The following is a 14,680-nucleotide window of genomic DNA, read 5'->3' as shown; positions in this document are numbered from 1 at the left end:
TTAAGGGGCGGGTCCCGCTCGCGCGCGCTGAGGAAGTTTGTCCGCTCCTCGCCGCCGTCTCTCCCCTGGCGGCCCCGCCCGCCATATTGTCCCCGCCGCAGGCCGAAGTGCTGCAGCCGGAGCGGCGATGGGTGAGGGGAGGGAGGCAGGGGGCGACGGGTGGGAGCGGCTCCGGCCGCGCGGGCTCCGAGCCCCGGGCTCGCGGCACCCGCCCCTCGGTGTGCTGGGGGGGGCGGTTCGCACAGGGGGCGGGCTGCAGATCCGGAGCCCCAGGGACCCGCCCCCCATGGATACCCCGGCCCCCCCCCGCCCCTCTCTGTCCCCGGGCAGCCCCGCACATCACCCCCGTGCACGCGCCGCGCCTCGGGCCCAGCCCCTCCGCGCCGCCCCATCGAGCTCCCCGGTGCGCCCCCCCCTCCTCCCGCGTGCCCCACACACGCGCCTCTCCGCTGCGCCCTGCCCCCAGACACCCCCGGGGCCCGCCCCCCCCAGCCGCCTCGGGCGCGCCCAGCTTCAGCGGGGCCCTTCTGCTGCAGCAGCGTCGGGCCTGGGCTCTTCCTTGCTGCCGGGGAGGGGGGGCGGGGAAGCGCTTTTTTATTTTATTTTTCACACCTGGGAGGCGTTTACTGCGGGTCTTGTCTGCTCTCCAGCGTAGCCTTCCCTAGTTTGCTGGAGGGTGTTTATTGGGAGCCCTGACACCTTCATTCGTGAACAGGCAGCCGGGGTAAAACAAACAAAAGGAAGTGGTTCTTCTCGCAACCCACCGGCAACCTGTGGCACTCAGAGGATGTTGTGAAGGCCAAGAGCATAACAGGGTTAAAAAACACCTAGATCAGTTCCTGGAGGACAGGTCCATCAATGGATCAGTTCCTGGAGGACAGGTCCAGGACGGGCAGGGATGCAAAACAATGCTCTGAAGTGTCCTTAGAAGTGGTGCCAGAAGCTGGGAATGGGTGACAGGGGATGGATCACTTGCTGATTCCCTGCTCTGTTCATTCCCCCTGGGGCACCTGGCACTGGCCTCTGTTGGAAGACAGGAGACTGGGCTGGATGGACCTTTGGTCTTACCTGCTATGGCCGTTCTTATATTCTAATTGAGGGACCTGCCTGTTAATCCTTAACAAAGTTCTGTTAATTGGGAGGTTAAGGGACAATTAAAGACAAATAACACAACAGAGTTTTAAGCAGTCAAGGCTCTCTCAAAAAAAAAAAAAAAAAAAACCCTCCCCTTTTAATAGTTCAGTTTGTGCTCTGATGTTGCCATCTTACTACTTCTATAGGCATTGAATAGTCTTCCGGCCAAGACAGGATTTAAACGTCCAGCATAAAAGAACAAGCAGATTTTTGTTGTTGTAAAAAAGATTCAGATTATTATTGTTTATACTGTGGTAGTATGTAGGAGCCCCAGGCACGGACAGGACAGACAGTCCTGCCCCCAAAGAGTTTACGGTCTTTGTCCATCAGAAAGAAGCAAAATGGCAGAAGCCCAACTTTTTTCTTCTGCAAGGCCTCTTTAAGAGAGGAAGAATGGATTTGTGGTTAAGGCATAAAACTGTGATTAAGGAGACCTGGACCTTCAGGCAAGCCATTTAACCTCTCTGGCCAGATTCTCAGAAGTATTTAGGCTCCTAACTTCCATTTATTTCAGTGAAATCCAAATACCTTTGAGGATCTGTTTTTTACGGAATTGTTGTAGTCATGTTGATCCCAAGATATGAGAGAGACAAGGTGGGTGCTGTAGTAATTTTTATTGAACCACCTCCTTCTCTTGGTGAAAGAGACAAGCTTTTAAGCAACATGGAGTTGTTCTTCAGGGCTTTGAGGGTCTGGGCCCCTGTACCTACATTGTCCCATCTGTAAAATAGGGATAACACTGTAGAGGTGCTGTGAAGTTAGGTGCAAGAGGTGTATGAAAGTTACCTACCTACTCTGCTCCAAATCCACGTGTTATAAATCTTTCCTTTTCAGTTTTAAGGATTGAAGAAATAGTCAAACAGTGAGCAGCAGTCCACCTCTCAGGGCAGTCTCCATACCCTTTGTTGTTATGGCAGGGGGAAGGCGGGGCCCTAACCGGACATCCTACTGCCGAAATCCTCTTTGTGAAACGGGGGCTACTGGGGGTTCTGGACATTCCACGAGTTCATCGGTCACTGGTGTGCGCTCACGTACCAGGTAAATATGCATCCCCTTTATTCCCTCATGTGCTGTGACAGTTCCTCCTCTGTGAAACACGTAGTTTGACAATGAGGCTGGTTCATGTTTTTCCATCCCTTACCCTGGCCGTTTTGTCAGTGATTCGGTGACTTTTTGGTTGGTATGCTGATGTCGGGTCGCAACAGTCTCGCTTATCCATGACAACTTCCCTGGAGCATGTTTTTGTCACTAAAGCAAAGAATGGCGATTGAGAAGTGTGGCTTCCGATACACCCAGGACTGCCAAGTGCTTGGCACGTGATGCTTAGCTACCTGATGGGAGTGTTCTAAAGGACTTGGAAATTGGGGTGCTATAGACAGTTTTATTTAAAAAATGGCTCCAGAGTCCTGCTTGGTGGATCAACCATATCCAGCAGAGTATGGCAGTTGATGCGCTTCTGGGGCAGCGGTTGGTTAGTGCAGATGGATGCAGTCTGCTTTTCTTTCACAAATCCTAAATTGGTTGAATGGTAGCAGCTCAGCCTTGGATTATATGCTTTCACTTTCAATCTGACTTCTGTGGGGAAAGCACTGAAGTGTAGGGGAGAAGAGGGGAAGTTGTGCCGAGTGAGAAATTGAGGGAAATCAGCACTTGAGTATCCACATGATGAGCATTTCAAAAATACCTTGGATAGAACATCCTTGACGTGGCAGGTGAATATCCCTTAACGTACTCCCTGCTTGTGGCCCTAGGCTGAGATGTTTCTTTAATATTACTCATTTATATAGCAGTTCATCCCAAGGGGTCCAGAGCACCTGATAATCCACATACATACAGCAGCCCTGATCTGCATGAGGCCTCCTTGGAGATGGAGGGCAAGCCCCTGTGATGAGCAGGGAAAGGCTTGTCAGGGTGAGAATCTTACTCTCTAAAAAGTGCCATTAGATCTCTAGTGTCCACACAGAGCCTGTGAGGCCTCGTGTCTCTGTCTTCTGGACACCTGTATTATAGAAGTGTTGTTTCCAGCAGGAGTTCCAAAGGTCAAAGGGTTAACTCAATCCTGTGAGTTTTGGGGCTTCTGGGATTTCAGAGCTAATGCTGCGAATGTTACGTTATGCCTTCAGTGACGCACCTGAGCCTCTGCATATGTCTACACTGCAATTAGAGGTGTGATTGCAGCATGTGTAGACATCCCTGAGCTAGCTTTGATCTAGCTAGCTCCAGTAACAATAGCAGTAAGGCCACGGCAGAACCGGTTAGCCCTGAGTACATACCCCAGGTCCTGGACGGCAGAGTACAGCCTGTGCTGCCGCCCATGTTGCTGCAATCTCTTTGCAGTTGTTGGAGCTGGTGAGATCAAAGTTAGTGTGTGTAAGACACTGTCACGTAGTCACAGACTCTGGCATGCTCTGAATGAAGTCAGTCAGGACTCTAGTGCAGTGTGTCTCCCCCCTCAGGGCACACTCTCATCAGGGCAAGCCTCCTTGGCTCCAGCGCCTCCTGGGTCTGATCTGGGAGCATTCAGCACCGCTGTGCACAACATGAGCTCCCCGCGGTGAGTCCACCTGGATGGGACACCTGGGGAAACCTTACATGCCGCCCCAAAGGAGCCATGCACCCCACCTCTTTAGTCAGCAGTGACGCTCAGCCAGCGAAGTACAACAGAAGGGTTTATTAGTCGTCGGAAACACAGTGTAGAACATACCTTGTTAGCACAGTAAGCAGGAACATTCGGCAGAGTCCCTCGTAGGGGGGTCCAGAGCACATGGCTCCCAGCTGCCCCCAGTCCCAAACCAGGGGACTGACCAGCATGCAGGCAACCCAGCCTCAGTCACCCCCAGCTGTCCCGCCTTCATGCTTTGTCTCTTTTCTGAGCAAACAGGTCACCTGGTCTCCCCCTCTCTCTTTGTTCTCCAGCACCTTTGGCTGGCTCCTTGCAGAGGGCAGGCTCTGGCCATCGGTTGCAGGTGTCGGCCATTCTTACACCTGCCCTTTAGAATGTGTGTGGGGGGGGGGATACACCTGTCCTCTAGGGGGCTCTGCAACAACAACGCACCTTTATCCCATCACCTAGATACTTGAGTAATACATAGGGGAAACTTAGGCGCGCACACGGTGTTGAGAGAAAACATTAAGACCATTCCCACTTCGTCAGTCACACCTCTGATTGCACTGTAGACAGACCTTCTGTTTAAGGCTTTCAGCCTTCACAGTCTTATATTTTTAAAAAGCCCAGATTGCGCCTCTTGTTTCCATTCACTTGACTGGAAGCTTTTCTGCCGTCACTATAGCAGTGACTTTTATGGTTCTATGCTGGGATTTTTAATGGAAGTTTGGCATCTAATGCTCTGAAGCCCCTTTGGAAATCCAAGGCCTAATTACTGAGTGTTGTTGCTTAGGGACCATTCACTGGATGCACCTTGCTTGACTTGCATTTATACCCTTCTCTTTGAGTAAATGGTCGGTAGCCAGAGTTGCGCTTGTAAACAGGAATACAAACCTGTGACTAAACCTCATGGTTCCTCTGTGGCTTTAAATAGGCTTTGGGAGAATAAGAAATCTCATAATTTATTTTATTTACTTGGATTTTATGGCACCAAATCTTTCGTGCGTACATGTTACACAATGTAAGTAGTATGAGGCAGAAACACTTGCAACTAGCTTAAAAGGCCGCTCGGTGGCCCTGCTGGGCTGTGTGTGTACAAGCAGTGCTCTCAGACCTTGCTCAAAGTGGGGGAATCCGATGTCATGGTGCTGCAGACTGGCCTGATCCCAAATCTAGTTCTTGCTATACAAACCAAATGCCATGCCTGTATCAGGCAAAAAGGTATCGGCACATCCTGAGCATGCAATGCTACTTCTGCACGTTGTCTCACAGCTCCATGCAACAGGTGTCCTTTAAGCATTGGCTGTGCCAGTTCATTGCAGCCTCTGGGTGTAGTGTTTAGCTTGGGCTCCTCACTTAGCATAGACCCATCCAGCCTCTGCAGTCTGAGTGTTGCCTGGGGGAGGGCATTGTTGTTTTTTTTTCCTCAGCATATCTCAGGGGAGTAACTGGTGGGTTTTGGTTTATCTTGGTAGGAGCGGTTCAGGTACAGGCCTCTCCAGCCCTCCTCTGGCAACCCAGACAGTGGTTCCCCTCCGGCACTGTAAGATCCCAGAGCTGCCTGTGGAGAGGAGTGTCTTGTTTGAACTTCAGCTCTTCTTCTGTCATCTCATTGCTCTCTTTGTCCACTACATCAATATCTACAAAACTGTGTGGTGGTACCCGCCCTCCCATCCTCCATCACACACATCACTGGTAGGTACCCGGGTGTGTGCTGCTGTAGTCCCATAGATCCCTGCCCCAGTTTACCTCCAATCCCACTCCCATGTGCATGGCAGCTCTCTCCAGATTGCTGAGCACCCAAACCCATTCCCTCCCCAACAGCTATCCCTGTTCCTCCTGCTCTTTGACAGCAACTGGGTAGATGCTCTGTTAGGACAGTACGTTAGTCTAAGAGCCAGCAGCCAATCTAGCCCATCTCTTGTGGCAGTGGCATTTTTATAGTGCTAGGCAAAACAGCCGCCTTCCCAGCATCCTGTCACTGTAGGGAGCGCAGGAGTATGTGTTGATTCACTGAGCAGTGATATAACAAACATTGAGGGGGGAAAAATGGTATTTAAATTGAATGAACAAACCCCCTGGCTCCTACCAGCTCTTACGTTGAATGTATCTGTAATGTTAAGAATCATGAGATCTGGGATTCCATCCCAGCGCTGACTTTCCTTCTCGGAATAGAGTTGATCCTCTTAAATTGAATCCTTGGCGGAGTGGGGAGAAAGTGAGTAGCATACAGGAGAGGCGATGAGTAGAGGTGGGGATCCAGCATTTTAAGAGAAGCCTCTTTCATGACTGGAAGAAGCCGTGGCTCCATCTGACTGATGTTATTGTTCTGGGCTGAGCAGTAGAGCTCTCCTGTGGCTTCAAATGCATCACACAGGGAATTCTGCCTTGGACCATAACACAAAAGTATGGCTTATTGCGACTAGGTCCCAGCAGGCACTGCTCCGTCTTTGTTTGAGTAGCCTGGCCACATTGCATCCTAGGACTTAGTCTCCATAGGCTTCACTTTTTTTGTTAAAGACTAAGTGGCTATAATCAGCTCCACTTCATGGAAACTAGATGTGGCTCTGAGGCCCCAGGTAAATTGTCAAGTGACTCTAATTTGGGCAAAGTTTGGACACCCTGGCACAGTGCACACTTGGCATTCTCCTGATAATCCAGTAGGAGAGAGGTAGGAGTGGCTCTGCTGCCTGGAGCAAAATAGAAGTGTTTCCTTTTTGTCATTGCAGAACTTTCATCTCATTGACTTCAACGTGCTGACGGTGACGACAATCGTCTTAGCGCGCAGGCTGATCGGTGCCATTGTGAAGGAGGTAAAGCCGCAGGCCAAACTCAGAAGTGTTCTCTCCTTCCCAGCCTTCTCTGACTAGCATCTGTGTTTGCCTTTCTGTATTGTGGGTGCATTAGGTAAAAGAATGCAGAGAAGTGCATTTAAACTCAATAGAGAGCCTTATCGACTCAAAACACCAGCCTCCTTAATTGTGTGCACTAGCTGTTATTGCTGAAGAGCCATCAGTAAAGCAACAGTTTCTTTAGGACCTGCATAATAGTGCTACAGAGAGATCTGCAGGTACTCTAAGCACTTAGAGTGCCGTGTGTTTTCAAAGGGATGTGCTGACATGAACTCAGTATAGAAGGTTCTTAGACTGGAATGATAAGTTTAAAAGCAAAAACTAGATGATAGATAGTACCTGGCAGCTTAAACATAGGGTGAAGTTTGGACCTACTGGAAGCTGAATGTAAACTCAAGTGTCCCTTTTAAACATCAGCCTTTTTCCTTCCCTGTTCTGAAGGGTTTTGAATTGACTGGAACATAAAACCTCAATGTGGTTTCCTACTGGAAAACTGATTTTACAGAGATGTCTCAATCCATTACTCATATGAGTTTCACTGTATTTATGTATATTTGATGGTTGCTGAATTCCTAGCGTTTCAAACTGTAGTGAGTTTACTAAAGAATGATGTATGGCTCCTTTCACTTTCTCTTCCTCTTATTTCTTTCCACTGTGTTCAGAAAAGCAATCTGCTCTTTGCGTGAGCAGCCTTCTAGGCTGCAGACAGGTGACACACCAGGGCTAGACAAGACATCACAGGAGCTCTCCTCTCCCCCAGCGAAATGGGAAGTGTATTTGAAATCTGTGCCCAAGGTTCAGCTTCGTGATCTTGGAGAATCCAAATGCAGATTCTGATCTAAACCAGGCCCATCTCATCTGGCTGCAGCCACATGGCACCTGGAGGTCACTCTGCCTCCATTACTGTGTGGTGCTGGTTTAGTGGGACTGAGTAGAGCTCATTCACTAGTTACGCTGCTAGTTTTTCCTGTTTGCTTTCCAGAAGGAAATAAGTTGTCTAACTCCTGCCCTGCTCTCTCCCCTCTGCAGGCTTCACAAAGCAGCAAAGTCTCCCTGCCCCGCTCCATTTTCCTTGTGATTACTCGGTTTGCGGTCCTCACTGGGACAGGCTGGAGCCTGTGCCGGTCAATAATTCACCTCTTCAGGACCTACTCGTTCCTCAATCTCTTGTTCCTGTGTTACCCGTAAGTACCTCTCTTCTCCCATCTGTGTTTAGATGAAGAATTTCTAAAGCTGCCCGTCCAATCAAATGCTGTTATTCCAATGCCATATGGGGCAAGATGTGGCTTGAAAGTAAATGATCACTTGACTTCCTTGCAACAGAACTTAACCTTTCACTCTCTTGGTAGATCATAAAGACTATATTAGGTTAGATCTCTTGGGGCAGGTATATGTCTCTTCCATTCTACTTGAATGACCTGCCCGGTGAAGGAGTTAACCACAGTTTGCAGATTGCCCAGGGTTTCACAAAAGGACTGTCCACTTTGAGAGTTCTCATGCTGTATAAATAATCCATTTCTCAAACTTGTCCTTGGCTGTTCAGTTCCCAGAACTTCTCACTTCCTTGTGTTGGTCCACAAATATCCTGTGCAAGATGGATAGAATCAAACACTTTTCCCCTGCCACTTGTTGACCAAATCTGAGGAACAAGGTTCTCTTTCTAGGCAGACAGCAGAATTATGCCCCCCTTCTGGGAAAGGTTTCTCTGCCAAGCGTGAATAGGTAAAGATTCAGTGTTGTAAGCAAATGTGGTTCGGATGTTAGAATCATTCTGTGCCAGTGAACTACGAAGCAGCTCATAAAGGTATGGGGCCATGCTCCGCCCGTCTTTAAGGTGACCAGGGTAAATGAGATGGGTACGTGGTTTCGGGTCAGCTAGCTGAGTTCCGTGACCCTGTAGGTGGGCAGATGTGAGGGTCACCATTGGTGGCGCTGGTATGGACAATGCAGAGATGGTGTGATCTCACATGAATGACTGTGGTACAGGCTATGCTGTATGCTAATGAGGACTGGCTCCTTGCCAGCTGTGATTAACAGAAGGAATCCTTCAAGGAGGAGAACCTAGCTGCTGGAACAGTATACAATAAAATCATGAGTAAGGCTATGATTATGTCAGGGAGATCATGGAACCTGTGACTTCCATTGACCTCTGTGACATTTTCTGCCCTGGGGCTGGAGCTCCCAGCCAGCCCCATGCGTGCAGCTCCCAGCCCCCAACCTGGTGGACGGGACCCTGCAGCTGCCCAGCAGGCAGCTGGCGGACCCTGCAGCTGCCCAATCACGGCGGGGGGCTGGTGGAACTGCATCTGCCCAGCTATGGCGGACAGCCAGTGGGACTCCGTGCAGCTGTCCATGAGCTTTACTACAAATATTGGCGACAAAATTTAACCTTAATCATGAGCAAGCTGTATTAATATTAACCGGCCACCTTCGGCAATGCACATCCAAAACCCACAGTGCATATTAGGTGGACCTAATTGTGTTGTCTCTCTAGCTTCCAGTAGGTATGTGGCCGGAGCCCTCTCGCTGTCCCATTCTAGAGTCTGTGTGGGAAGTGGCTCCCATGATCCTAAACACCATTCACAAGGGGATGTTGGGTGCTAACACTTCTTCACTGTCATGGGAATGGCAGTCAGACTCGGGAGGAATGGGGGGCGGGACTGGGGACGTTGATGTTACAGCCTTCCTGCCCATTTGCTTTTCCAGGTTTGGCATGTACATTCCTTTTCTCCAGCTGAACTGTGACTTCCGGAAGACAGCCCTCTTCTCCCAAGTGGCTAACATTGGCCCCCGAGAGACCGGGGAAGTGAACTCCAGGGGTAAAGACTATTTAACAGTTTTAAAGGAGACCTGGAAGCAGCACACCAGGCAAATGTATAGCATGGAGGCCATGCCCACCCATGCGTGCTGCCTCTCTCCAGACCTGATCCGCAACGAGGTGGAGTATTTGAAGATGAACTTTAACTGGAGGATGAAAGAGGTGCTGGTGAGCTCCATGCTCAGTGCCTATTATGTGGCCTTTGTGCCTGTCTGGTTTGTGAAGGTGAGTGCCCTGCACCCGTTTGTGCTCACTGCTCTAGCACGTGCTTCATGTCGTTCCTCCCACTAATGGGTCAAGCGAGGCAGCTTTGTTTGCGTCACTAGCAAAATCGGATGCTTGGCTGGGTATGGCTGCAGTCCAGTTAGTTCTCATCCGATGTATGGAAAGTGGGTGCAGTAAGTCTAAAGGCTGGTCTACACACACGTTCTGCAGAGACGCCCATGTAGACAATCGTAAATCAATTTACACCTGGCTTGTTTGGGTTCGCTTAATTCTGAATCGTCCCGTGATGTGGTTAGTTTTGTGGAGTAGAAGGGGTCTGAATGTTGAGATGCTTTAAAGAAATAGATAAGTTTGAATTTAACTTATAATGCAATACAAAATCCTACTGTGTGTTTCAGCCACTGAACTCTGATTACCTTGAGTTACCCAAACTTCTGTATTCCTGTCATCCAAGGCAAAGTGTCATGTGCTTGTTCCATCCATTGGGGTGAAACTATTTTCCCCCATGGACTTACAGAATTTCTTCTTTGGTTATGGCCAAGGCAACTTTTTATGAACTGTAATGTCTTGTTGGGCCAGATTCAAGACAAGAATAAAACTGATTCTCTTTTCTATCCTACCTCTCTTTAGGGAGGGGGGTAAATTGTAATAGAGGGGACTCTCCCCCATCTATTTTATTGGATTTTCACAGTAGGTTGTACTGTGCAGCAAATGTATTTGGATGAGTATAAAACGAGACCGGAGACTTCAGGGACCTATCGTAATCTGCCATGCGTCTGGCTTCATGGCTGTCACTTTTGGGACTAGAACTCAAAGCCACCTGCTCTAAAAGTGCAGGCCTCCTGCCATTTGAGCTAAAGGAGGATCATTGTTAGCTTCTATTCCTTGACTTTAGCAAAGCTTTTGATATGGTCTCCCATAGTATTCTTGCCAGCAAGTTAAAGTAGTATGGGCTGGATGAATGGACTATAAGGTGGATAGAAAGATGGCTAGATCGTTGGGCTCAACGGGTAGTGATCAATGGCTCCATGTCTAATTGGCAGCCAGTATCAAGCCGAGTGCCCCAAGGGTCGGTCCTGGGGCCGGTTTTGTTCAGTATCTTCATTAATGATTTGGAGGATGGTGTGGACTGTACCCTCAGCAAGTTTGCAGATGACACTAAATTGGAGGAGTGGTAGATACGCTGGAGGGTAGGGATAGGATACAGAGGGACCTAAACAAGGACAAGTGCAAAGTCCTGCACTTAAGATGGAAGAATCCCATGCACTGCTGCAGAGTAGGGACCGAATGGCTAGGCAGCAGTTCTGCAGAAAAGGACCTAGGGGTTACAGTGGACGAGAAGCTGGATATGAGTCAAAAGTTTGCCCTTGTTCCCAAGAAGACTAATGGCATTTTGGGCTGTATAAGTAGGGGCATTTCCAGCAGATCGAGGGACGTGATCATTCCCCTCTCTTTGACATTGGTGAGGCCTCATCTGAAGTACTGTGTCCAGTTTTGGGTGCCACACTACAAGAAGGATGTTGAAAAATTGGAAAGAGTCCAGTGGAGGGCAACAAAAATGATTAAGGGGCTGGAGCACATGACTTATGAGGAGAGGCTGAGGGAACTGGGATTATTTAGTCTGCAGAAGAGAAGAATGAGAGGGGATTTGATAGCTGCTTTCAACTACCTGAAAGGGGGTTTCAAAGAGGATGGATCTAGACTGTTCTCATGGTACCAGATGACAGAACAAGGAGTAATGGTCTCAAGTTGCAGTGGGGGAGGTTTAGGTTGGATATTAGAAAAAACTTTTTCACTAGGAGGGTGTTGAAGCACTGGAATGGGTTACCTAGGGAGATGGTGGAATCTCCTTCCTTAGAGGTTTTTAAGGCCCAGCTTGACAAAGCCCTGGCTGGGATGATTTCGTTGGGGTTGGTCCTGCTTTGAGCAGGGGGTTGGACTAGATGACCTCTTAAGGTCCCTTCCAACCCAGATATTCTGTGATTCTATGATTCTAGCAGTATGGGGTCTATGAGCAGTAGTGATTCTCCCAGTGGCATAGGGACAGAGTATTGCAGCATACGTGTCAGTTGTGGAATTCACGCTCAGTCACTGTGCCCCTTGTATGCAGAAGAGCGACTGTTGCCCGAATAGGACCCCTTCACCCAGCTGGTCGTAGATTTTGATTCTGAAGTGTTCAGAAGCTTAACCTTTTCTTGGTTGGCCAATTACTGCTGAGTGCAGGGCTGGTACAGCTGCTGCGCTGCTCTGCCTCTGATTTCTCAAGCAGCAATAATTGCTGCCGTGAAAAGGCGCTGGTTCGCTTGAGTGCCTCGTGGTCTGACTCTGCTTTGTTGGGTCAGGGTGTCCGAACGCATTTTTACACTGTATTCCTGCCCCCCCCAGAACACTCAGTATTACGACAAACGGTGGTCATGTGAGCTGTTCCTGCTGGTGTCCATCAGTACGTCTGTGATTCTGATGCAGCATCTCCTGCCTGCCCGCTACTGTGACCTCCTCCACAAAGCTGCGGCACACCTGGGCTGCTGGCAGAAGGTCGATCCTGCCCTATGCTCCAATGTGCTACAGCATCAGTAAGGACCTCTCCCACTGGCTAGCACTGGTTTGTTCTCTCTTGTATGCTGGGGTGGGGAGCTAATCTGCCAGGCTGCTATTCGCCCTGGGGGAGAGAGATCTCACTCAGTTCAGCAACGGGAAACATGAAACCAGACTTGCTCCGGGTGTCTGCTAATCAGCCTAACGCTGTATGGGCACGATCTAGCCATCCCCCACCAAATGCAGCAAGCAAATCTCTGGTTTGTTGGTAAGCAGCGACAATGGCTATTAACCGCTTAGTTGTACAGCTCGACGAGCCAAATTCTGCCCTCGCAAATAACCGCAACTTGACATCTTAGCAAATAGTTACAAGAGTCCTTAGTGACAGGCTCAAGGATTAGGACTGTAGGTGGTGGCATCGGTGTAGCGCCCCCAGCTAATTGGGGGAATGCCATTGACTCCTCTGCAGAAGCTCTGTTCAGAGCCGTAGCCAGCTGCCATGTGACTGATCCTGTCATTCTGGAGGTGGGACTAAGGGAGTTGGTTTCTCTTGCAGGTGGACAGAGGAATGCATGTGGCCACAGGGGGTGCTGGTGAAACACAGCAAGAACGTGTACAAAGCCGTGGGCCATTACAATGTGGCTGTGCCATCTGATGTCTCACACTTCCGCTTTCATGTAAGCTGGCGTTGTTCCTCCTTCATTATTAGAATTATTTATAATAGTGCCTAGACAGGATCAGGGCCCCATCATCTGGGGCACCGCACAGAGAGTCCCTGCTCCAAAGAACTTACAGTCTAAATAGACAAGAGAGACGCAAAGTTGGAAGGCCAGGAGGCACCGAGAGATGAAGTGACTTCCTCACGATCACACAGCAGGGCAGTGACCGAGCCAGGAATAGCCCCTGGTCTGAGTCTTACTCCTGGGCTTCCTTTCTCCCTATCCCATGCCTCCGGAGCACTACCAATGGGGGAGCTTTCTGAAAAGGACCTCTGTGCGCTTGCTCTAGGGATGAGAGCACCAAAGTTCTTTTCATTTGTGAGTGAGAAGGGAATGTGCTGCTAGGTCTGAAATCTTAGTGCGTTAGCTCATGGAGCATTCATTCCTCATGTGTTCCGTATTTTCTGTGGAGCGTCTGACTCCCATGCAGCACCTTACCCTGGGCTCTTTGTCCTTCAGTTCTTTTTCAGCAAACCGCTGAGGATCTTGAACATTTTAATTCTGCTGGAAGGAGCTGTCATCTTCTACCAGCTCTACTCACTGATCTCGTCAGAGAAGTGGCACCAGACCATCTCGCTGGCTCTCATCCTCTTCAGCAATTATTACGCCTTCTTCAAGCTGCTGCGTGACCGGCTGGTACTGGGAAAAGCTTACACATACTCTGCCAGCAGAGACTCAGAGCAGAAGTTCAATTAAATCGCACTGCTGCTCAGCTTGTATTACGGATAAAACCTTAAAAAAAACAAAAAACAAAAAAAAACCACACAAACAACCTCAGAGCTTTGTATTTTTGTTACCACTGCTTTTTTCTTTGATAACTGATGTAATTAAAAGGAAAAAACATATTTTTGTACTCCCAACAGCTGTTTGTGTGTTTGTTATTTAGCTGCATCAAACAATCAGCCTTCCACATCCTATCTTTACTTAGAGGACATCTCCGCATTAACAAATGACTCTGAACCTCCGTTCTTGACAGGTGCAAATGTTGTTTATCTGTGGGGGAGGAGGATGTTGGAGGTCTGCCTGTGGAGTTGGGGAGGAATGAATAGATCAGTGTGATCACTTTTAAAAGCTGCTTGTTGGTTGGGAGCAGTCGAGCCAAAGGCCTTGTCTACGGGAGGAGGTTGTCCTGACTCGGTGAAAGTGGCGTGGACACGTAGTCCGAGTGCCTTCCTGTGATTTAGCTTAAATCAAAATAAACGCCCATAGAAGGGGGTCGTGCCACTTTAACTTCATCTATTTAGAACCAGATGATTCAGATCAGTGAAATTTCTTCTCTCTTAGGCCTTGACTGCACCATCTGGTTTAAAAATCGTATTTTAAAAACCAACAAAACCTGCTTTCCCTCCCTCTAACTGGCACTCCCTGAGACGATTAGAGTAAGGCTGTGTTTACCCTACAGACGTCTTCTGGCGTAGCTGTGATGGTCAGGAGCGTGACGAGATGTGATCTCTGACTGACAGAACTGCTGGCAGAAGCCCCTAGTGTAGACACAGCTATACTGGCGAAACTGCTGTTACACACATGGCTTGTTTTGCTTGGGGGTATGTGGTTTTACCACCGTGGTACAAAGTGCAGCTTTGCTGATATTGCTGCAGCCACACTGGGAGTTCTTTGCTACTGTAGCACACCAGTAAAGCAATCCTGGTGTAGACAGCCTAACGGGGAATTAATACTTTTCCTGTCTCCCTTTGGGGCTGGGTTTACACTGCAATTCAAATAGCCTGGCCAGATTTACTCTGGGGGTCTCAGGCACATGGCAGCCCTGTGCTCGGGGAGTTTCTGGGGCCAC

General features: G+C 49.1%; 1 protein-coding gene across 3 annotated transcripts; it reads left to right on the top strand.

Moving 5' to 3' along the window:
- The first annotated feature begins 11 nt into the window (after window positions 1-11).
- TMEM39B (transmembrane protein 39B) lies at window positions 12-13,748 on the top strand. 3 transcript variants are annotated; one of them, XM_044997849.1, is made up of 9 exons: window positions 12-131; window positions 1,969-2,172; window positions 5,215-5,434; window positions 6,469-6,552; window positions 7,621-7,775; window positions 9,298-9,634; window positions 12,020-12,207; window positions 12,726-12,846; window positions 13,348-13,748. In XM_044997849.1, exons 2-9 carry the CDS (start codon window positions 2,045-2,047, stop codon window positions 13,582-13,584), a joined length of 1,470 nt encoding a protein of 489 aa, XP_044853784.1. In that variant the 5' UTR covers window positions 12-131; window positions 1,969-2,044; the 3' UTR covers window positions 13,585-13,748. The 3 variants fall into 3 exon arrangements, with proteins under 3 accessions (XP_044853784.1, XP_044853786.1, XP_044853785.1); XM_044997851.1 differs by having other exon boundaries at window positions 41-131; window positions 2,052-2,172; XM_044997850.1 differs by lacking the exon at window positions 12-131 and having other exon boundaries at window positions 1,772-2,172.
- Window positions 13,749-14,680: the final 932 nt, after the last annotated feature.

This window comes from Mauremys mutica, chromosome 23, assembly GCF_020497125.1.
Source record: "Mauremys mutica isolate MM-2020 ecotype Southern chromosome 23, ASM2049712v1, whole genome shotgun sequence".
NCBI lineage: Eukaryota > Metazoa > Chordata > Testudines > Geoemydidae > Mauremys > Mauremys mutica.
Note: the sequence above shows the minus strand (reverse complement) of the source record. Positions and strands in the feature narration are given on the sequence as shown.